The following is a 25,391-nucleotide window of genomic DNA, read 5'->3' as shown; positions in this document are numbered from 1 at the left end:
TAACAAAGAAGAAAGCAAACTATCATAAAATATCAACTGCATAACATTGGAGTAGTACACTTAATGAGGAAACTCTGGCAAGCAAATCCATCAAGTAGTAAACAAAAACTTATTGAAATCTAGATCCATCGAGATCCACCTTAACATGATCGAAAATAAGATAAAACAACCTTAAACAACAACGTTCCACACGTACAAATCAACATGCTTACTAGATGTAACAACATGTTGATATCACAATTATTTGTAGCATCTTAATTAGTTTATAGCATTCTTAGTTTTTTCCCATTCATCTCTATCCAGTTCTTTATAACTTCTTTTGGTTTATGACGTAACAACATCCATTGCTCCCTGTGCGCCTTACTCTCGCAAAAAATGCTGCACGCAACTGCATATAGTGGATCGCTCATGTCGAGAAGCTTCATCTCATCCAAAGTATGATTGCATTCTTTTATAGTTGGCCTTTCAGAATTTTCAGAATCTTTCCAATTTGCTGCAACTCCATCACCAGAAGCCTTCCCTACAAGTAAATGTTGTAATGTCCAATCAATTTGAATTTAGAAGATTGGTTGAAATAAGGTTGCATCATACCCAATCCGTTGCATCAGAAGTACTTCAATCAAACAAAACCAGCATGCATATGAACACCCGTATAAAAATTATAATTCGTAAATACATGGATGTTTAAATACATGTATGTTAAAGAATAATACATGACTGTATATTTTTTCGTACATCTATGTATATATACTAAATAAAAAGGTGCAGCACATCTAAATGTAATATTCTTCAACAAAAAACTTTGTTCAAGGATGAGAGCACAAGAAATACAAAAACAGAATACCAAGCTGTCAATTGGACCAATTTTTGTGTTGACTTGTCAAATTGAGCCTTCATTTTAGAACACCCAAAAAAATGAAAGATGTACTCTTATTTTGGAATGGAGGGAGTAGTACATAGCATTACCATTGTCACTTTGGTCTTGATAACTGGGAGCAAGTTCCTCGAACCCAGAATCATCGTGCATATTGTGGGCCTCCGATAGTTCTGAAAAATAAATTGTTTAGTAAAACGATCAACAGATCAAGAAACATCGCTATAGATCCATCATCCATGAATTCTTTCATGCAAAGGGAAAAGAAAAGGAACGGAAATTAGTCTGATCCAAAATTACCATAGCACTAACCCAACTTCAAACGACGGCAATGCTGGATTGTAGCATGTGTTGAACTCAAAAGCTTAGATAGCAGTTGAGCATACTTACCGCAGAACCATGTTGCCGTATGACCAGAAATTTGAATACGATATACATGTATATGAAATGTTTATAATTGTTCTATGACTTCACGGGGCCCCAATTTTGGGCCCAAAACTGAGGACCTAGGCGTGGTAGTGCCCAGGCCTGACCGTGTGTTCATGTCGAATATCAAGTTGTAACTCAGAGAAAGGAAAAATTGACAGAATTGGGAGCTTACTCGCATGATAACTGTCGTTGGTTACGGACGACATCAACCTAGTTTTGACCACAGTAAACGGGATACGCGAATTCGAGTAGGAGGGGATGACAGAGGACGTGGTTGTCAGTAGGAGCCTTGTAATCCCTTTCATATTTTCAGATTTGTTCTTTGATGATATGAAAAGCGGGCTTCGGATTACTACTGAGGCCATCCGTATCATCGTTGTTTTTGAACGGCACACCCTCGTAATCGTTTAAGATTTCTTCTTTGATGATCTGTGATATATATATATGCGGGCTTTGGGTTACTACTGACTACTGAGGCCATCATTACTATAGAGATATATCTTATACAGGATTCTTTATTTTTCTTACGGTGCACACCTCCCTTTTTCCGTTCAATGTATGCAGAATGTGATTTTAAGGGTTCTTTCGAAAAATCAGCAAAAAAATATGATCGGAAAGTGCTTGTTTTGAGCAGTATTTTTTTTGCCAAATTTTCGCAGGTATCCTTAAAATCACGTTCTGAATATATTAAGCTGTTCGGATCATCAAAATTCGATCGGAAAATAGGAGTCCACATTTTAAGAGGTTCTTATTTGAAACTTTCTATATATATACAAGTTTTGTTTCAAATGAGCTCCTTTTAAAATGTAGGCCCCCTTTTCCGATCGAATTTCAATGATCTGAGTCGCTCAATGTGTTTAGAATGTGATTTTAAAGATACCAGTGAGAAATCGGCTAAAAAAAATGAACGAAAAAGGATTGATTTAAATAATTTTTATTTGAACCGTTCAATAAAAAATTATTCAGATGAAACTCTTCCCGGTCATTTTATTTATATACACAGTTCGTTTCACATGAAGGGATTCTCATTTTAGATAAAATGCAGACCTCCCAATTTCTCTCATTTCTAGATTGAATTTTAATGATCCGAACTGCTCAATGTGATCAGACGCGATTTTAAAAATATTCACGAAAAATTGGAAAAAAAATAATCGGAAAGAATTTCATCCAAAATATTTTACCATGCACTGTGTACAAAATGGTCACCTTTGATTTTGACGCCTAGGTACCCCTTCGAAAATTCTTGTGGTGTGATTCACGTGGTTGACCTCTCAAAAAAAATAAAATTATATATTAATTATAACGTGGTGACAAAAAAAATGTTAAAATTTTACTCCGCATCACTTATTCAAGCCATACAAATTTGGTTAATATATTATAAAGACTACTCAATCTATTGTCAATTGATTGTAGGTTGAACCATAAAGAAATCTACCCTGATATTAGAGCTAGGTATTAGATTGTGTCACGTCACATGACCAGGTCTCCGTCACTTGAGTCAAATCTCTGCTTCTCCTCAATTCATACCCACGTCCATCTGGGTTGCACGGAAGGGATTATTTGCACAAGATAGTCACAACATGTCTAAACTACACTCTGTATGCTAAATTTTGGTTTTAGCAACATTAAATAACAGCGCTAAAGATTTTTCAGATAAAAATTGTAGTGGTTGAGATTCAAACTTGCAACCCGTTGAATAGTAGCCCGAGCACTTAACCACTCAGTTATATGAAATTTTTTGTTTTATTTGAAAAATAATAATATTTTATATTATATATCGCCATTATTGATTTTTTTCTTACCGCCGTTAATTGTCATCTTTATCTTTACTCCCGCTGTTAATAATTATCTTTTGCGGCGATTTTTTCATTACCACGTACCGGTAATAGCACTCTTTACCGACGCTTTTGTTACTGCCTATAAATGCTATTGTCGGCATAGTGAGAGATGCTATATCTCTCTTTACGAACACGCGATTTTGAGAATATTCTCAATTTTTTATTATTCAAACACCGCGTCCTTGTTATCATCAGCGATACTATTGTTTTGCTTAATTGCTTTCATGTTGTTTCTTTTAACTTTGTTCCTCAAACTTGTAATAAGGTGGCTGTAGCACGGATTTCCAGTCCTAAATTAAGTGTTGCCCTAAGCGTAGAGCGGAGATCGACGTAGCATAATATCCGATAAGACCGAAGTCGAATCCAAAGAGACGGTGATGTGTGCTGACTAAAAACTCACGTTGTTACTGTTTAAATTGGCTCTTAGGTAGCCACCCCTTGTCGATTGGTTTAGATTAACTAAAAACTAAGAAATTGAATGTACTCTTGCAAGTAATTAAAAAGAAAGTACGGACGTAGGGTTCATAGCACTTGCAACCAGGCCGAACTTATCTGCTACATTTGATGTTCTTAAAGAAGTTTGACTTTAAAGAAAAAGAGATACCCCGAAAGATGCGAACCTTTATGGTCGCCGTTTACCTATGTGCACCGGAGAATTTGGTCTCTATTTTCCCATCTACATGGGCTCCGACAATGCCCGGGATTGTCTAATAGAAGTACTTTAATAACCTAAAAATTGCCTTTTCATTTTTATTTCAAAACAGGAGCAAGACATGTCACATGTTCGATTTGGCTATGGTGTGCTAATCACCCCGCGACCGTAACTATACAACTACCCCTACATTGACAAATGACTTGCCAAAGAAAGGTTAAAAACATCTAAAAACATAACTAATTATTATGAACATGATTATGAAAGATCGATACTAGTTCATACCAAAAAGATGTATACAGTGGAGTAAACCAAAGGTTCTCCACTCTCAACCTTTAGAGCAAGTACACCAGCATAGGTGAAATGCCTTTTTAACTACTTTGGAGAGGAAAAACTCAAAAAGCACAACTGCACCAACATAGGTAAAAGGGTAGATAAAATTCATTTATGAACAGTTGTACTCTATTTTTACCTATACACTATTCATACTCCTTTCTTTTTTTATTGTTTCTTTCTCTCTCTCCTCCCTCCTTTCTTCTCTCTTTAAACAATAAAGATAGTAGAAAATGAGTGAAAAAATATATTTTTTAAGGTAAAATAGATAATATTAGTGAAGTAGCATAATATCCGATAAGACCGGAATCAAATCCAAAGAGACGATGATGTGTGCTGACTAAAAACTCACGTTGTTACTGTTTAAATTGGCTCTTAGGTAGCCACCCCTTGTCGATTGGTTTAGATTAACTAAAAACTAAGAAATTGAATGTACTCTTGCAAGTAATTAAAAAGAAAGTACAGACGTAGGGTTCATAGCACTTGCAACCAGGCCAAACTTATCTGCTACATTTGGTGTTCTTAAAGAAGTTTGACTTTAAAGAAAAAGAGATACCCCGAAAGATGCGAACCTTTTTGGTCGCCGTTTACCTATGTGCACCGGAGAATTTGGTCTCTATTTTCCCGTCCACATGGGCTCCGACAATGCCCGGGGTTGTCTAATATAAGTACTTTAATAACCTAAAAATTGCCTTTTCATTTTTATTTCAAAATAGGAGCAAGACATGTCACATGTCCGATTTGGCTATGGTATGCTAATCACCTCGCGACCGTAACTATACGACTACCCGTACATTGACAAATGACTTGCCAAAGAAAGGTTAAAAACATCTAAAAACATAACTAATTATTATGAACGTGATTATGAAAGATCGATACTAGTTCATACCAAAAAGATGTATACAATGGAGTAAACCAAAGGTTCTCCACTCTCAACCTTTAGAGCAAGTACACCAGCATAGGTGAAATGCCTTTTTAGCTACTTTGGAGAGGAAAAACTCGAAAAGCACAACTGCACCAACATAGGTAAAATGGTAGATAAAATTTATTTATGAACAGTTGTACTCTATTTTTACCTATACACTATTCATACTCTTTTCTTTTTTTATTGTTTCTTTCTCTCTCTCCTCCCTCCTTTCTTCTCTCTTTAAACAATAAAGATAATAGAAAATGAGTGAAAATATATATTTTTTAATTAGTGTTAGGTAAAATAGATAATATTAGTGTAGTTGTGAAAGAAAAAATTGATAGTTAAAGTAGAGTTGTGAACTGTTCACGAGGCAGTATACATATTCACTGGTAAACTTGCTCTTAAGGGATTTGCACTAATATTACTCTTAGAGCATCTACAGTGAAATAAACAAAAGAAAAAATTGGTAAAGTTAGCAATGTTGGATCAAAAAAGTGTTCACATTTGAATAATCAAATCTAGCATCCTCTTAATAATTTATCAAAATTTGGTTCTTTAATAATCAAAACTAGCAATATTTTGTTAATAACCAAATTTTATCTATCAATCAAGTACACCAACATTATAAAAACATTCATTCTCTCTCTCTCTCTCTCTCTCTCTCTCTCTCTCTCAACAATGTTTTCGAAAAATAATTTTAAAAAACTGTAACTTTAAGATTTTTTCTGTTTCTTTTTTAAGAAACTTTTTTTTTTTTACAAAAACGAATTTTTTCAAAAATTTGAAAAACTGCAAGTAAATAATGTGTGTTTTTCAAAAAACAGTTTTTGAAATTTCAAAACTCTTTTATAGAAAACTATTTTTTACTCAAAATCTATTTTTAAAAAATTGTATTTGTAGTTTTTAAAATTTCAAAAATTATTTGTGTAAATACAATTCTTTCAAAATTTCTCAAAATTGTATTTATAGTTTTTAAGTGAACAAAATGTGTTTTTTGTTTCGAAAAATTATTATTTTTGAACTGCATGTTTCTAACATAAAATGTTTTTTTTCCTTCAAATACCGTTTTTTCAAAAAATATGTGTGAAATAAAGGGAAAAAGTTTGGAGGGCCCATTAGTTTTGATTTTGAGTAAAAAATAACCATTGTGGGATTTAACATTGTTAACTTTAGCAATCTTTAAATGAATAATCAAAATCTGATGTGGCATGTTTTGATTATTCATATTTGTTTATTCCACTGCTGATGCTTTTAGACCAAAGTTTGGTGTGAGAAATAGCTGAGTAGTTTGCGAACTCCCACAACCAAACCTTAATCTTTACTTTTTTAAACAAAGCATTTAGCAGACTAGAAATATAAAACAGAATTGAAACAAGGAATTTGAACCTACAAATTTATTACAAACAGTTGAATAAAAATACAATACAAAAGCAAGCAAGCTCGCTCTAAAGAAATTAAGGCAGACGAGGAAAAATTATAGAGGGAGGAAGCTCTAGCTCCTTTGGCTGGGAAACCGAAAACAGAGAAAAAGAAAGAGGAAAATGGAACGGAGGAAGAGAGAGAGAGAGAGAGAGAGAGAGAGAGAGAGAGAGTGGTTTTTCTTTTCTATTCTAAACCCACTACTAACTACTACTGTACTAGCTAATAAAGGAAAAATAAAAGAATTAAAAAAACTAAATGGGCCGACACCAGCTAACAATCCATCACCTATATATATATATTATATACTCCGTATTATATACATATTATATTGTATTATTATATTACTTATATTGTAATATCTATTTTATATAATAGGAAGGTGCCCCAATTCTCCTGCCATGCTCGGCCACTAGTCCGGAAAGTTGCACAGTTTTGATCTGCAATGCTCTCGATTGATTTTCAAAATGGTGTCCGATTAGATCCCAAGCACAGTCAAAATTCCTATTTTAATTTGGGTTTTGAGATGACGGCATCAGCTTCATTTCCTTCTTTTTCTTGCATGTGCGCGTGATTGGCCAAGTCAAATTGGGTGCCAAAATGGCACACTTTAATCTAGATTACCTGAAACAATGAAAAACATACCTTATGCACAATATCATCTTAAAATATAAAATAATAAATATCCTAATTTGATAAATGTGAGAGATTAAACACAAGAATATACAATATTGTGTGTTTATCGGTGGCTCACTCAAGAGCCAAGTATGTCCTATCTTCTAGCTCTCACCTCACTTGGACCAGTGAATTTCCGGAATGGGTGATGAGAGAAGTTAATTCGGATTCTCCTTCGTGATTTTGAGTAGTAAAATTTCTAACGATTGAAAAAAAAATGGAAATTCAAATCAAAAGAATTCACGAAACAAAATAATTCTAGCCTTGATATTCTAAATTTTGAGATCTAGAAAATATTAAATCAAAATGCGGGTATAGGTATATATATTCTTAAAATTGTGTCTTAATCAAAAGTTAAAGGGTTATTTGCATCTTTCGATTATTCAGAATTGGTGTGGGCGCGACCTGTTAATTACAAGAAGTGGAAGAAATCTCCAAAGATTCCCTGATTATTATAAGCCATGTGGGAACACTTCATTCGAATAGATATATAGTAGTGTACTAGTATCTTGGTATATACGACTAACGTTGGTATTTTTCTCATGGAAACGTGCCCACTTTTGAAAAGCATCTACAACAACTATGTTTTTGTCATTTTATCCCCTGTTTTCAAACAATTGAAGGGGACCTAATATGGCTTATTGGACTCCGAAAAGCAGTTCTACTTGCTTTCCAACTGTTCTAACAAATTGCACAGCAACTGTTGATACTGAGTCCGAAATTCAACTCCATTGACATCGTATATCAATCGTCACTAAAAATACTAAGTCTGAAATTCAAGAATAATATAGCTGAGTTCTGATTCAATTGAGATCTAAGAAAAAGTGTTCATCATAACAACAAACAAATCGACCTATTCAATTACTAAATACGATCATCTATTTATAAATCTGCATACAATTTCGAGCATCCCTAATAATTTTAAAAATCAAAATGGCATTGCACAAATTAAAAGGTTGCTAAAAATGAAAAGCAAGTTTGATTATAGATACAAGTATATAGTGGAGAGATACGACTATATTGGTATGAACACATTACAAAAATTAGAATAAAGTTACAGCATGAGAATAACTTCTTCTTTTTTAATGATTAATGAAGATTAGTAGAATATTAGTCAACAGAAAGTTCGTAAGCTTTTTATACCCCAAATCCAGCCCCTCACGAGGAAGGCGGAGAAGTGAAGAAAAAGAAATAAAAAGAAAAAGTAAGGAAAAAGAAGGACAGCCACATGCGTGACTTTTAGAAATATAAGATAGTACAATAATAAACTATAATAATACACAATAGGTATTTTAATTACTCCAAGGCAATCCACCAGCACGGCTGTCGGCCAGAGAGGGGAAGAAAAATGATCCAGTGTACCATGTGCAAGCGAGGGCGAGATCAATGGTGCAGATTAAAAGCATAGAATGATCCGACGCATGAGAATCTGCCACATGTGTGAACACTTGATTTCAAAGCATCACAGCATGTACCGTAGCATTTTTCCACTGGTGCAACCAAGTTGTCATCCGACCACTACCTCCATTTCTCTTTTTTATTCTTTCTTTGCATTCCATTCCCTGGCATTCCATTGATTATTTATCATCTGGTGCCATCCAGCTGAAATCCATCCACCTCTTTATATATAATTTTATGTTAGACACACATTTAGGATTCCAATATTTTATTGGAGAGAGCCACGCATCTAGATTCCCACTTTTCAGCCGACTATACGTCTAGTCAAGGAAAGATATTCAGTGCCATTACTCTTGTCACCCAATTAGCTATGCATGGCCGTGTGCAAAGTGCAAAGAATATACAAGGCCGTGTGCAATCCAAATCTTCCTAAATCAATTCCATCCTAGGAAAATTTGGTGAGCTCTATTTGGGTTTTGCTTTTTTGGATCTTCTAATTCAAATTGGGTTGAGCCTACTTGAATCAGATTTCATCTCATAAGGCTCGAAAAAAACTTTTTGTGTGATAAAGATCAAAATACCTACAAATTAAACATAAATAGGTGATAATACGGCATAAATACTTATAAAGTCAAGATTATCAATGCAAGTACAAGCGTCTTTAAGTACTACATTTTACGCTCATCAAGGCTCATAAAATATTTATAGTCTTGATACCCCAAATCCAACCCCTCATGAGACTTGAACTTAGGCCACCACAAAGGGGGACATGAACTTATTAACTGTGCTAGCTTAACTGTTCAACTTTCTCTTTTCTTTTTCTTTTTTTGTACTTTTTCCTGGGTAATAATATATGGATATGGTAAGGTACAAATGGTCCCCTTGAAATTTAATGGCTGGCTACCCCTTGGGCCTGTTGGGGAGCTAGTGATTCACATGCATGGATAGAACAAGACATTAAGGCAATGAATGCAATGGCATGTACTCTACACAAGTTTACCAGCCACTTTAAAATAGCTTTATAGTTATTCTACCTCACAAAAAGGGAAAAAATATTCTTACAGCAGATGAGCTAAACAGGGAGCCAATTTTCTTCCGTCGTCTACAGTTGTAAGCTATTTTTAGCTTACAACTGTTCACAATCAATCCGTTTTTTTATTATTATTTCCTCTCTCTCTCTCTCTCTCACTTTATTAATATTTTAATAAAAAATAGGTAAAATAGATTGTATTGGTGTAGTGTTTAAAAATTATGAATAGGTAAAATAAAAAATATGCACTGTTCAAGAGCTTTTTCAGCAAACGATTGGTAAAGTTGCTCTTAGACGTCCTTTAGTTAGGACGCTATTTCACTGCCTCAAAACTTTTCTTCTTCATGACCTCTTGGGATGAGGTCATCCATTCATCATTTCTGTGATGTCATGACATTACCATATAAGAAACCAACCTCGATATCTCTTACAAATGATGGGCTAAACCAATCGCATCCATTTTGGATTTAGTTTTTTGAGTAATTTTCATGGACAAGAGTGGAGGCACTATTTGTCTGTGACTATTATCTTTGTTTAATCGTGGATGGTCTCAAACTATATGGAATGAAGTTTTTTTCTAAAGACAATTAGCCAAATATTGGTCATTGATAAATGATTATAGCATATGGCAAAACACCAGATATAAAATATAGCACTTTTTCGAAGACTATTTATCAAGGGATTGAGCTTAATGAACTAATTTAATTTTTAAAAAAAATTCTTACTCTGTATAATGTTTCTCTTCACTCTTTTCAAATTACAACTGGAGCTCTAGCTCTTTTTGGATAAATGAAATTAGAAATTGTGGCCTATTCATTTATAGAGAAAGATTGAAGGACCAGTTGTGTGGTATCAAAACACGAGAGGCCTAATACGTAATAATGGAGGCGGTTGCCGTTGTTTTCACTCTTCGCAGCCTGAAAACTTTAGTAGGTTCACAATTCCCAAGAGTCATCTATACCTCATTCTCAGGAGTAATGACTTCACACGTGTACCGTGTGATGTGATCACAATCTTTATTTCCTTATCATTCACTAGAAACTAGGTAGAACAATATCGTTTTTCCAATGTTAAAAGCATATACTGGTAGCTCGTCTCAAGTCTAACAAAAACAACCAGAATCGTTCATTTTAGGAAAATAACTATTTTTTTAGCTATTCAATCTCGATTTTATGTTGATTTTATCACGGTTAAAAACCATGATAAAAGTAGCGTAGAACCAATCATGGCTCCATAGACCACGGTTTTAAAACTGTGATGAATTGTCAAAGATCTCGAGTAGAAACCCTGATCTTTCTTCTTTAGTTGTTAGAGGGCAACATTTTATTGCCATCTGTTAGAGCACTTATCGTGCTAGCTAGAGGCATCTACAACACCTACGATTCCGTCATAGTTATAACCTTTTTTAACCCGTTGTAGCTTATCGGGCTCCATAATTGGACATGACAATCCTGGTGAATAAATTGTTAGAAAAAAGTAAGTGCTAATAACGAATTTTTTCCCATATGATACCAATTAGAAGAAAGAAAGTGAGATTTTTTCCGCATATGAAAATGTCTTTTGTGACAAATTTTCCTGTCGCCTAAAGGAATAATTGGTGACAAAATTTTTCGTCATCAAAAAACGCAATAGGCGAGGAAAAAAAATTGTCACCAATTATTCACTTTTTAATGACGAAATATTTCGTCATCAAAAGACACTATAGATGACCAAAAACAGATTTCGTCACCAGGTGAGAATCATTGACGACCCTTAGTCAACAAAAAAAAAATCATCATCCATACTAGTTTTTCTTCACCCATATTATTTGTGACAAAGAAAAAAATATGTAATCTTTGACAATTTTCATTCATCTCCAAAAACCAAATTTCTTGTGTGCAAAATTTGTTCATTGTCAACATTTTATTGCCATCTATACAAGGTCTTATCGTTCAGGAAGCATAATTTATTCCATTTTTTCTTACCTGTTGTAGCTTATTGGGCTCCATCATAGACATGACAATTAATCAACAAAATTGGGAATAGATTGTAATAGAAAAGCTACTTATTTTATATTTTTGTTGGGAGAACAGTGGTACTATCGAATAAAAAAAGAAAAAAAGTACTAGTATTTTTATGCATTGCTACAGTTAGTTTAGTTCTATTTAGAAACCAGCTATATAGCTTGAAAATCTTTATTTGTTTGTATTTTTTTCATGGGGTAATAATTGAGCATGGTAATTAAGTTAAAAATGGTCCCCTTAATTCAATTTTGATGCCTACCCCTTTGGTGTGTACTGGGGAGTGATTCACGAGGATTAACGATCGAAGACAAACGAGAAGTTGTTTTAGTTGCTCCTGATGACAATTATGGCAATAATTAATGCGATGATTAGACCTTTCAGGGAAAGGAAAAAACGTGGTTAGGAAAAAAGGGTAAAGTCATATTATGTGACAAACACAGGCATCAAAATACCAAAGGGGTTGGTAGGCATCCAAATTGAAGTACCTGATTTTCTGATTTTTCTAATAAAGGAGGAGGTCATCCACACCTCATTTCCATTGCATCAGCTGCTTCAGTGCCTTATCAAATAATTCCTCCGTCCTAATTTAAATATCATTATTTAAAGTTCGTGCCACTTTTTAATTAATTATATCTTGTAATTTATAATATTTTAGGTGATTTCGAAAATATGGAACTATAGAACAAATCGAGATTTATCAAACAAGATCCATATTTGATATAAAATTCATTACCAATTTAAAGATATAGCTAGTTTTGTAATCCAGTTAAAATAGAATTGAGGCAAGTAAATTGAGGCGGAGGGAGTATTTTTCCTATCGATCCATGTGAATCACTCCACAACATACCGAAGGGGTAGGCATCCAAATTGAATGAAGCTTTATTTTTAAATATAGACAGCTAGGAAAGGTTTTGCCTAAGCTGAACGACATGAAAAAACAAAAACAATAAAAAATAAAAAAATCGTGCCAAAAATATTACAGTATAACAAAAAGATCGGCCAAGGTGGCCTAATTTCTCATGGCCCAAAAGACTTTTCTTAGTGAGGTCATCAACACATCATTTTCATGACATCGTTTTTTTTTTTGCTTGGCATTTTCATGACATCGTTTCCCTGGTGTCATCACAGCAATCGCCCAATAATTTTATTCCCTTTTTTTTCTACTAACCACGTATTTTTTTGGAAAGATCTAACCATGTGAATCACTCCATAGCATATTTAAAGGAAAGGCCTCAAAAATGAAAGCGACCATTTGTTTCATACTAGGGTCAATAATTAGCCACACTCCATAGCATATTTTAAGGAAAGGCATCAAAAATGAAAGTGACCATTTGTTTCATACTAGGGTCAATATTAATTAACCACAACAAAAATCCACGTGAATCACTTCATATAGCATATTTAAAGGAAAGGCATCAAAATTGAAAGCGACCATTTGTTTCGTACTATGGTCAATAATTAGCCACGACAAAAATCTGTATTATTAGAATAGTTAAATTATTGTCTTGAAAGAGGAGTTAAATTGGTGACATCTTTTCGCTTAGCACCAAAGTGCGCTCCTAATCATGTGTCATATTTTGTTATATGATTAGGGATAGGAGTGCGGCAGAGCATGGTGGAAATCATTATCTTCATCTCCGAAACTCAAACCCATCCCAGCCATGTTGCCGCTCCGATATCCAATTAGAAAACTTTTTCAACCTTCCATTCCTCCATCCAGCGAATGAAAATCTCGGAATGGGGATTAACGGGGGTCTAGTAATTCGTAAAATTCTCTTTTACTCACTTCGTACAATAAAGATAATGCACTATAATATATATATATATATATATATATATATATATATATATATATATATATATATATATATATATATATATATATATATATATATATGTTCTTCTGGATAAAGAAAAATGAAACTCTTTCCATGCAAGTTTTTGTAACACCAAATTTATGTTCTCAATTAGTAGTTCTTGATTTGGTGTCAATAAATTTTGAAAACTATGCACGGAATTGCTTTATTTTTAGGAATTGATTTTGCCACTCCCCTTTTTGTTAATGTCACTCTCTTTCTCTCACAAAACAAATCATCTAATAATGATATAAAGGGGAGTGACATTAACAAGAAGGGGAGTGTCAAAATCACTCCCCTTATTTTTTTTTCTCTGAATACTATACCTCTTTCATAGTGGAGTATCTTTGTGGGACAGATGATTACTAATTATGACTGCATTTAAGACAGACTATTTCACAAATAATGAATTATCAAAATTCAAAACCTAGTTGAGTTGAAATATCCACCACAAAAACAAGATGTTAAATCAAAAAGAATTTGCATCTCCTTGAAGAGGAGATAACAGCCAAGTGTATTTTGTGTATTCGGGACTGAAATCGTAATTTCTTACTCCGGCACTTCAATTTCGATTTCTCAAATTATGTTTCCACTAGTTTGCTAATCTAATGGAAATCTTCGTTTAAAAGAAAATCTACTAATGGAAATCTTTTGTTAATTAGGATCAACCTTTTTAGAAATTATTAAATTAATGTCTTTGAATTCGAGGCGTCACTACAAGAAATTAATCAAAATTGTCATATATTATTAGTACATGTTTTTTTTGTCGTCACAAACAATATGGGTGATGAAAAAAATTTGTCGACTAAATATTGTAGTTTGTCACAAATAATATAGGCATCACTACAAGAAATTATTCAACTGTTTGGTAGTTTGTCCAGTCGTTAAATTTTCTCTCGTTTTAATGAGGCATTCATTAGTGTAAGTACTGTTTTTGGCAAGATGTTACAGCGATTCAAACTTGTGTGGCATTATATACATATTATCTATCACCTGGTGGGCGATCGTTAGCACTAGACCCTTGTATGATTTTATCTAGTTTTTCTAACCACATCTTTTTTTTCTTTTTTTGAAAGGTCTAACCACGTGAATTACTCCACAATATTTCATAGGGATAGGCATCAAAATTGAAGGGGATAATTTGTACTACGGTCAAAATTACCCTGACAGAGTGACAGTGATGACATTAACTAAGTCTTTGGACATTAACAATATCCCGTTTTATGTCACTTTTCTTAAATATTTTTGTTGCGCACTCTTGGCCATGCAATCTTGAATCTCTCTTTTTGCAGGATTACCAAGGTAGAGTACAAGAATGTACATCAAGCCCATTATCTTACTATAGGCAGGCACTAACAAGCTTTGCGCACCACACAGGCACATCAGTTATAGGAATTAACCTGTTTTGTAATAGAGCTATAGTTATCTATTTTTAAAAGAGCTAGTGCTGCTCCGACCTAATCATTGTAGCTTTATATTTTGGGTTGTTTATCTTGTAAACTGTTATGCTTATATGAATTAATTTCTTCCTATTTCTAAAATAAATAAAAAAAGACTTTTTCATGTTTAGATCGAAAAAATTCTCTTCACAAATTTCAACCTTCTCAAGTTCAATGCTTGTCTCTGTCCCTGAATTAAGTGTGAAATCCTAGTGTTCCAAAGTTGCCTTTGTGAGGGACTTGACTTGACTTTATCGACAGTTCGTGGTCTCGAAACATGCGTGATTTGGTAATTTTTCCCGAAAAAGAACGACAAAAAGCTTTTCATTGCCTTGCAGTATGTTCGAGGCTTTCTAGCTAGCTACGTTCGAAAGCATTACATGTACAACAATTATGTTTTTGCCATTTTTATCCCCTGTTTTCAAACAAATGGAAGGTGACCCGTTATAACTTATTGGGCTAAAGTAGTTTCACTCGTTTTTCGAATGTTCTAACAAATTGCACTGCAACTGTTGATAAATCAGCCAAACCAATACACATATGATGCGCAATGAGTAATCAAGTAAAAAACGCTTTCAGTACATCTACAACTCATTCTAGTTTTCACTTTTGTCGAATGAAAAATGGAGCACAAGTTACAACGGCTAGGTGGTAGTATGCATTTGTGATCTAGGATTTTCATCACAGTTACAACTGTGAAAACCACTGTACGGCTAGATTAAATCCGGAATTAATCTACTGTACGGCCCAAAGCCCACTATTTGGGGTTCAGGACTGGATAGCCTTTGAATTCCTGTTGACTAACATACTTATCCCTGCTAATCTCCCATTGATGTATAAATTATGGCCAAAAATACAAAACCCACTATTTGGAATTATTTATCGTACACAAATCACTTTTGAGTGTGTAGTATCCAAAAATTTACTTTAATGGTACGTATTTTACATTGAATGGTAGGTATTTCATAAGGAGTGCTAAGTATTCCATATTGAGTGGTAAGTCTTTTAGATCTATTATACTATATCATATTCATCATTTCATATCAAATACTTCCACGTGGTAAATATTTCATATTGAGTGGTAAATGTTCCACATTGAGTGGTAAATATTCAATGTGGAATACTTACCACTTCTGGTAAAATACTTACTACTCAATCTGGAATACTTACCACTAAAATGACTTTGTAGGTATCATACACAAAAAAAGGTTCTGTGTGCCATAGATGGACTGATTTGAAGGGGTCCTAAACTAGATTTCACAATACAACATGCTAGAAAAAAAAAAAAAACTCCGTGCATAGCACAGTTGCGGATTCCTTATATAATTATATTACTTTGGTTTTATTCAACGTGAAGAACATTGTAACAATATGATCATTAAGAAATAAAAAAGCAATTGTATGGGCCAATTGATTCGTATCGAAGATAATGCCATGGTGACATGATAAAGTGTGAAACAAAATCCAACTTAATGTGTTGAGCTTTGTTTGTTTAAAGTAGTAGTTGTGGACTGCATGTAGGCCGAAGACCGATCCTAAAAATGGGCCACAAGATTCACAAGAAGGGTTTCCCGTTACCTGGAACTCCCTATTTTACTATATATATAACGATCCATTCCGGTATTACTCTCACCTGCACAGCAGCTCAATACCACCAATTTTTAAAACAAATGCAAAATAAACTGAGATATGTAAACCGAACTGACCCTTGAATCAGTTTCTTTAAAACATATTTACCATCTCACTGTTGGGTGTTGGAGGTTGACCGGCGTCTGCCTCCTAGGATAGAACGGCTAGACCACAGCTATCGGAACACGACTAGAAAGCCGCCTCAGTGAATTGAACGAACGTCTCTCTCTCTCTCTCTCTCAATAAATAACAATATCAGAATGGATTTTTATACTTTGTAGAACTGATGACAAAATGAAGAATGTGATGCTCAATATATACAACCTCAGGTGACCTTGTGTAACAGCCGAAATTGACTTGAATACACAACAATGAATAGGAGAAATTCAATATGCAAAATTGCCGGAATGAATTCTAGTTGTAAATTCTGCCATTAACCTCTCTTCATGGGGTAATAACCAGTTGAAACAGCTGGAAACTTGTAGAGCCTCCTCCAGATTCAATGAATCAACAGGAGGTTTTTTTGGTTGCCTTGGGAGACCTTCCGAATGTCCCAATTTTCATTCACAAAATCTGGAAATTTTCTAACAGTATTGTGCTATAAAATTGACACTGTGTATGCAACTGGAGTGTACTGGATTATGTTTATCATGACACTAAAAATTGCTAAAAGACAAAGATATCGGGTGTCTTGTCCCAATTTTAAAATAATATTTTATGGGACCCTGTAAAAAATTAGTTTTAACGGATATCGGTAGGTATGTTTTTCAGAATTCGTAGGAACGAAACTTTGCAGTTTCATCCTACAAATTCAAAAAACATATCTACCAATATCCATTGGAGTTGATTTTTTACAGGGTTCCGTGAAATATTATTTTAAAATTTATAAATATTTTTCTGTATTTTTTTGAGGCGTGCGGTGGACCGGTCACCGCATTTCATGCGGTGACCCTAGACTTTCTGTTTTGAAAAAGTGTTCTGTCTAATATAATAACAATAATAATGTTATGCCTTTTTTAAAAAAATGTAATGTCTTCGATCGACTAGTTTAATGTTATTATGTCTTTGAGTGATTATGTTATAAAGAGATACCGTATTCCCGGACTAGAGGGGAATACCGTAGCATTATCCATCTATCTATCTATGCTATACTATAAAGCATGAGTTCTGCATTACTGTTCATCCCATTCTCTATTTTGTCCTTGGTTAAATTGGACATTGCCACATTGGAGTTGTCATATATCCGTCGCATTTTTATTTTTTATTTTTGTCTATTTTATCCTCTATTCAACTTTTATTATTTCCACTTTCAGTTCGGACTTTGGTGAGGCAAAGAAGACTCACTTACAATTTAATGATTTGGATTAGGGATATGGGCCGTAATAGGACTCACACAAGACCCTGGATATATAAGATTCACAGAAGACCCCGATAAGATAGTAGGCCAGTCCCATGAAGATGATCCATTCCTATTTGATGAAACAGTAAAGCTACTGGTACAGCAGGAGGGGCACAGCAGCCGCGCACAGATCGCTTTTGCGCCCGTCTCAGGTCCCGCAAAGATGATCGGAGTCGCTCATTTTGTTCAAAATACTTCATTTAGGGTCCTTGTAAAAAATCATCTCAATCCGATATCCGGAAATGTGTTTACGAATCATCCAACTTTGCTTTAAAATTTAGCCGACGGGCGCAAAAGCGATCTGTGCGCAGCTGCTGTGCACCTCCTGCTGTACCAGTAGCAGCGTTCTTGATGAAATATGTGCCTCTATTGAACCATAAGATGTGTTGAGTTTCTCTTCTATACATGATTTCCTTTCTAGCTTGTCTAGAGAAATTCTTTTAGAGGCGATGTTATTTCACAATGATATTCGTGCAAACAATATTCTTATCCAAAAAAATATTTTTGGTAGGACAACTTGTGGAGATTTGTCAGATTTGTAATTTTTTTTAAAGTTCATTGGTGCGTCCATACTTGGTTGAAATCCATCTGATTGTCTGGACTTTTATTGTCTTTTATCTTTGATTAGCATTTTATCTCTTTTGAGAGTGATAATTCTAGGTATGACTATATAGGAGATCACAAGTGCCACTGTTTGCATTAGGCTCAACGTCTGAGTTGGAGTGAAAGATATCGACTGTCTTGTGCCTTTTTTGTTTTACAATAGTTAGATGATTAGTTTGGCTTTATCTAAAAGATGATGCTATGGTGTCTACCCTCAATTTGGGAACACCGTAATTTTGGCATAACTAGATCATTACAAGCATAACTAAAACCAGTGATATGTATAACCAAGGCCTTACAAGACATAACTCCTAAATTTTGGGATTATGTCTTGTAAGGCCTTAGTTATACATATCACTGATTTTGGTTATACTTGTAATAATCCGGTTATGCCAAAATTACGGTATCTCCAAATTGAGGGTAGACACCATAGTTTTTCCTTGGGAATGCCTTTATCTCTGAGATGTTTGTAATGAAGTTTGTGATGTAAATGCCGAAATGCCGCTCAACAATTATTAATATATCTTCCCAATTTTTGACCCAAAAAAATTGTTGACTATCTGTGGGGCATATTCTTTTCTTTTTCTTTCTGAAGACAATAGTGCCGCATATTCATGTAACCCATGTGTTACTCTTTCCATCCCAAAATTTTGGTTCATCTTTCTTTTTCTGGATGTCCTATATACTTTGTATAACCCTTAGATGAATGATTGTCTAGCTACATAAATTTGATGTATTTCGATAATGCTACGCCGACCTTTAGCATTTCTTACAGATCCATTTAGTTTTTCTTATTTCTGTAGGAGCTGAAACAATAAACTCTGACTTTGATTCTTTCCAGTTCCTTCACAGGATATATATCTGTAAGAATTCACCAATCCAAATAGCAGCAAACGGACTCGAATAGTTCTTGTATCTAGAGCTAAATTCGCTACCGTTGGGTGGAAAGAAACTGTTGGTTGCAGAGGTATCAATTACACGCACAAAAACATATATTATTGCAACAGTAGGGTTCCCACATCATCTCTCTCACGAACACTTAAAGGTAATGACAGAATGACACTGTTGATTGACAAGTACATATCTTACATCGATGAAGAAGAAAGGCACACTTGACACTTCTTTATAGCTACACATTCAGATAGACAATCTTCATAACAATTATAAGCACAGATAATGTTCATGATCACCGGCGTTTATTTAAGGAACCGGCGAATGAAATTACTAACCGTTACTCCAAAGACAATAATGGCCACAGAGAAAGCTACGATCCCCCATGGAGATTCAACGTACGTGCGTTTCCAGTACGCCCTCCACTTCGGCCACCCATGCTGACTATAATTGTATGCTTCTCGGCACTGGTTTTCGAAATAGAACTCCCCTATTACAACTTCCTTGCACAGATTGTTGAACAGACAACAGACGTCCTTGTCCTTGCCCAAGTGGTTGCGTATAACTTTGGCTTTTTTAAGCACTTTGACGTCTTCCTCTGAGCTAATTAAAATGTCCATGAACTTTGCGTAGGACGTGTAGTACTGGTCAATCGCAGGGCAACACTGTTCCAAGGCAATGAGGTTTCTAAGGAGTGGCTCTGTGGGGGCATCTATATCAAGAGTCGGGATTTCAAATCTGGCACTAAAAAACCCCCAAAATAGGAATTTAGGTTCTCTGAAATTGACGTCAAACAGATTAGTGTTTCCCCGAACAGAGACAAACTTGACTCCTGCATAGTGGAGTTCTGATGCAGAAACCTCTACTTCACCATTCTTTTCTTCTGGGGGGTTCTGTGTTTTACTAGGACGGTAATGCTCGTGTAGGAAATGGAGAATATGATTGTAGCCATAAGCTTCCCTCGACTCTTTTTCTCCCTTTTCATTTTCTTTTGTAGAATCATAAACGCGAAGGACCCATTCATCAGGCAAACAACAACAAGTTTTCGTCTTGCTACTTGTAGTTTCAACATTTGGTCCCAAAATTTTGCCAAAGTACCGAAGGACATACTCGGTGAGTGATGATAACTTGTTTTTCTCGGGGATCTTATTCACTATGAGTTTGAACAACTCCACAAGCACAAAGAAAGGAATCTGGTTCTCGAGGAGGATCAAGTCTTGCTTGATCATGTTGGCAGTCAAAATGTTATCCATAACAGGGTCATCGGCGTCAGCCCATGGTAGTTCGTCAACGCTGCTGCTTTTGCTGCCATCCTCTCCTCCGTCAATTGGCTTCTGAACGCTACTCGATGCCTAGCTAAGACAAAAAGTTTAAAGTGATGCTTATGCAAATAGAATATACACCTTTTTTTTTCAAAAAAAGGAATTGTTTCCTGATTTTTGGAATGCAACATTGTAATCGAATTCGTATATATATACATCCAGGTTTACCTCACAAATTGGAATGCAACATTGTAATCAAATTCGTATATATATGACCGATTCATTTCGTATATTTACAAAGTTCGAATTTATTCACTCCCATCAAAAGAGGGTGAACAAAATACTGCCACTTTATTGGCTCTTATTATCTTATGGGCCCCACACTGTCTAACCTTAACCATAGTAAACCTTTTAGAAAAAAGAAATAAAGAATGTGAGTCTAATTAATAGATCAAGTATAGCATTTGCCCAAAATTATTTCTCATCTCCACTATAATTTGCCAAGTTCCAATGGATTTCCACCATTTCTATTTGGCAAGTTCATCTGAGTTCAACCGAGGTATGTCTGAGTTTTATCGTATTTGGCAAGTTCATCTGAATTCAACCGAGGTATGTCTGAGTTTTATCGTATATGAAATTTCGACAAATGTTATGAACTTCTAAAGAAGATTAGGAATTGTTGAATAAATTTTACTAAAAACTATGAGAATTGGTACACTCCATCACATCAGGACCATGAAATTAAGTAAATGAATGGTCCAGATTCACAATGAGTGGTCCAGATTCGTAGTGCAATGAATCTAGACCATCCATTTACTTTCATGATTTGGATGTCATATTATGATTTCTATCAGATAAACATTTATAATTATGCGAATAAAATGAAATTCGTATTTTCTTGACCAAGGAACAGAGATCGATTTTTCCCTTTTTATTTTCAATTTTATGTTGCCTATCTGGCTCTATGGTTCATATTATTTTATTTAGGCCATAAGTATCTTAAAAACCTTATGAAAGTTAAAATGCACTTATGACTAAAAAACTCAAAAAGTTGAAGGACCTCCACTAAAAACTATTTTGCTGATGTCTTTTCTCTAAATGAAAATTATTTTACCGTCCATATGGCTAATTTTCCCAAAAGAAAAAGAGTAATTCTATCTATATCGCAGAAACAGAAACAATAACAGAGTTAGTTATCTCGTTTTGGCATCTGTTTACCTTGTTTCTTTATCTGTAATGTTGATACATCTGGTTGGCTGTTGCTTTTTAGCTTAATCTATGATATGATCGTTTGACCCAAAAAATTCAAAAAAAATAAAATCACAGAGTCAGTAAATTCGCAGAACACATGTAAATTTTTTTTAGGTTGATTAACCTATGAAAAAGTATACTTTTTCGGTACTATAAATGAATAGTTAATCATGAGATTAAATTATATACACTAACGGTGTAAACATTATTTTCCTCCAAATCAATTAGATAGCGTCACATGTCAAAGATCTCAATTAATAGAACATGGCGATGTGGTGCAATCTAATTGATTTGGAGAGAAAAAATATTTACACCGGCAGTGTATATAGAGTATAATTTAATTTCGTTAATCATATAACATGTGTATTATACGGGATATTAAGTATGATTAACCTATGAAAATGAGTTGGGTATTATAATCTGAAGAGTTAACCATATAACACGTGTATTTTTTGGGGTATTAAATATATTGTGCTAAATGATTAATATGTGAAAATATGTACATTTTGCGTTTTATGATTTGCCAATTTTCGTACGGGCATACCTTTTTTGATATCTAGTACATATATTGATGTTTTTAAGTGTCATCAATGATCTAGATTTTATAGAGATTATTCCAGAGAAGATTTTTTCTACAAATCTGATCTATTAAAAATATTTTTGGATGATTGAGAAAGTACCAACAGCTCTCTGCAATTCAATATTAGACTAGTTCTCAGTACAATATTAGAAACACATGATTTGACTCCCAGCCAAGCCCTTAACCTTAATTTCATGTCCAATGAGGCCAGATGTTTGAGTTACCCAAACTTGACTTGAAATTTGGTTATCCATTTACTATTAAGGCCCCGTTCCGGAAACAGAAATAAGTACTTATTTTTTAAGAAGGCAATTTCAAGTTCAAAAATCATGTGTTTACGTAAATAATTTTCCTATAAATATGGATCTTGTTTGATAGATCTCATTGAGATCTTTTATACGGTGAAAAAAAAATTGAAAAAAAAATTTTCATTTATATTATTTTTGAGTTTAAAAATGTGAAATAAGTACTTATTTTTTAAGAAGGTGTTCTGGAACGGAGCCTAAGTCATAAAAATAAAAAAGACATATAAAAAAGTAAAATCAAGGTTGCTTGAATTACATAAAAAAATAACAAAATCAAAATGTAACCTCTGTTATGATACTTTATGATGAGCACGATTTTGATTCAAAGTAATTTTGCTAAAACAAAATTTTCAATTAAGTCATTGTACTTTAACTAGTTTTTTTAGGTTTCTAAATCTTTTTTTTTTTGTTGGGTTTATAATTTTTTTTTTGCCCCATGGTGGAGGTGCCCAAGCCCAGGGACATGTGGAACTTACCCCAGGGCCGGCTCTATTCGTACCTTTGGGTTGCCACTGTCTCTTCCATTTGTTGTCTTTTCTTCTGCTGCCTTCGATTTGTTAGTATGGTAGGAGGCGTAGAGAAGTTCAAGGATGAAGCAACCATCGACCAACATCATTTTCACCATATCGTCATTATTCGGCTTTAGTTCTTCTGCGTAGTATTTCTTGGCCCTGTCTACGCACTGCTTCATTTTTTCCACGCATTCCAGCAGCAGGTCTTTTTTTTTGTTGGCTTTTTGGTCGTCATTGTTCATTCCTTCCGTCACTCGAGAAAATAGGTTATTGGCATAATGTTTTTTGACGTCTTGCATAGGTGTTTGGAGGTGTGCTTCTTCGCAGTGAAGAGGACCGATAGAGATGATACGAGGGATGTAGGCGCTTTTGTTGAGCTCACGAAGATCCTTTGGCACCCTGTAAATACGAGCGGGGAACAAGGATTTGTAAATTTTCTGGGCAGATTCAAAGAGTTCTTCTCCAATGGTATCTCTAAGGACTGAAGTTGGGTCGGAGGATTGCTTTGGATCCATGAAATCGACAAAGCAATTTGTCGTGATTTGGGTAGTGTGTTTCTGTGGTGAAAAGGGGCTTAAGATTGTTCTGCGTTTGAGAATGCAAAGACCCCCTGCTGGCATTAGCTATATATAGAGGGCTCATCCATTTTCATCGATGTATTGTTGTTACTCATACTATTACTACTATCATCATAATAATAACTGTAATAATTTTTATAACATTGTTAGATTTTTTGGATGATTCAAACCTAAAATTAATTAGCAATGGCTTTATATGTATATCGGAGCAGTTCCAGAGACATCTAAAAAAACACTCCAAAGTTCCTGACCGAATTTTGATGATCTAAGTCGCTCAATATAATCAGAATGTGATTTTAAGGGTACCCATGAGATATCAGCAAAAAAATGACCAGCAAAGGGTTAATCTGAGCAATTTTTAGCTTAGATTTGATGAATTGTTCAATTAAAAACTACTCGAAACAAGCACTTCTAGGCCATATTTTTTGCTAATTTCTCGCGTACACTCTAAAAATCACATTTTACACACATTAAACGGTTCAGATCATAACAATTTGATCGGAAACTATGAGATTGAGATTTGGGGTATTTTTTTTTAGATTTTTTTAAGTGTCCACAGAACTGCCCCGTATCGTATATATACATATATATATATATATGTGTGTGTGTGTGTGTGTGTGTGTGTGTACATACACACACATTATTAATCAAGTTTGGGTGGCTTAAATGAGTAATTTGGGATAAAGTCTAACAAATATAATTATTATTTATTATTGTTATTGATGACGGTACTCGAAATACCGTGAAAACTAATGTTAAATTTTGACTTCGGACCCTGTTTGAAATAAACTTCATAGAATAGTAATAGTTTAGACAGTTTCCGTTCACAATTTTTCATCGAAACTTCATTGTATAAGGCGTTGAAAATGTACCTTGGGAGAAATTCCCTTTGTATAATCATATCCATTTGTTCCTTTTTCCTTTTTAATTACAGGATTGTCATATCTTCTATATATATACATGTTTTTTTTTTTACATATCTCAGGATATCTGGATTAACTTATGAGCAATTTAACTAATCTTCAAAAAACTAATCTAATTATTGTTCACTAGCGGGATGACCATCTAAAATCGGAGCAAAGTCCCATGTGAAATATTCTTGTAAGTGACAGAAGAATAAACGGGTCAGCAGCTCCACCAGCCCAAATACGTACTCGGATAAAATACACAAAATTATACTCAATTAAATTAACAAAAGTGTTAGGATCATAAACTCATTGCATGAGAGTGTTCATGAAAACAAATGAACGGTTCAGAAGTGTCCACGAAACCAAATGAAAACGGTCCCGTTCATTTGGTTTCATGAACACTTCCGAATCGTTCATTTGTTTTCATGGACACTTCTATGTGCTGAATTTTATGGACTTTACTAAATTACAGACCTAACTTCATCTCGCTACACCAAGTTTTCTGGGACTTTATGTTATGTTTGGATTGATATTTGAAATATTTTTTGAAAAATAGTAGAGGTAGTCCGTGGTAGTTTACTACTGCATTTTGGTACCACGTGAAGTATGTGTGTGTG

General features: G+C 34.4%; 2 protein-coding genes across 2 annotated transcripts; both read right to left on the bottom strand.

Annotated features, from left to right (window-relative positions):
• On the bottom strand, positions 1-1,763 carry LOC131326724 (uncharacterized). Its single transcript, XM_058359583.1, has 3 exons — positions 1,476-1,763; positions 967-1,047; positions 1-520 (listed from the first exon to the last, which is right to left on the bottom strand). The coding sequence occupies exons 1-3, from the start codon at positions 1,675-1,677 to the stop codon at positions 264-266; spliced, it is 540 nt and encodes a 179-aa protein (XP_058215566.1). The 5' UTR covers positions 1,678-1,763; the 3' UTR covers positions 1-263.
• Positions 1,764-19,461: 17,698 nt separating this feature from the next.
• LOC131326722 (UPF0481 protein At3g47200-like) lies at positions 19,462-23,998 on the bottom strand. The gene is made up of 2 exons (XM_058359580.1): positions 23,276-23,998; positions 19,462-20,730 (listed from the first exon to the last, which is right to left on the bottom strand). Exons 1-2 carry the CDS (start codon positions 23,906-23,908, stop codon positions 19,684-19,686), a joined length of 1,680 nt encoding a protein of 559 aa, XP_058215563.1. The 5' UTR covers positions 23,909-23,998; the 3' UTR covers positions 19,462-19,683.
• Positions 23,999-25,391: the final 1,393 nt, after the last annotated feature.

The sequence above is a fragment of the Rhododendron vialii genome, chromosome 5a (genome assembly GCF_030253575.1).
Source record: "Rhododendron vialii isolate Sample 1 chromosome 5a, ASM3025357v1".
NCBI lineage: Eukaryota > Viridiplantae > Streptophyta > Magnoliopsida > Ericales > Ericaceae > Rhododendron > Rhododendron vialii.
Note: the sequence above shows the minus strand (reverse complement) of the source record. Positions and strands in the feature narration are given on the sequence as shown.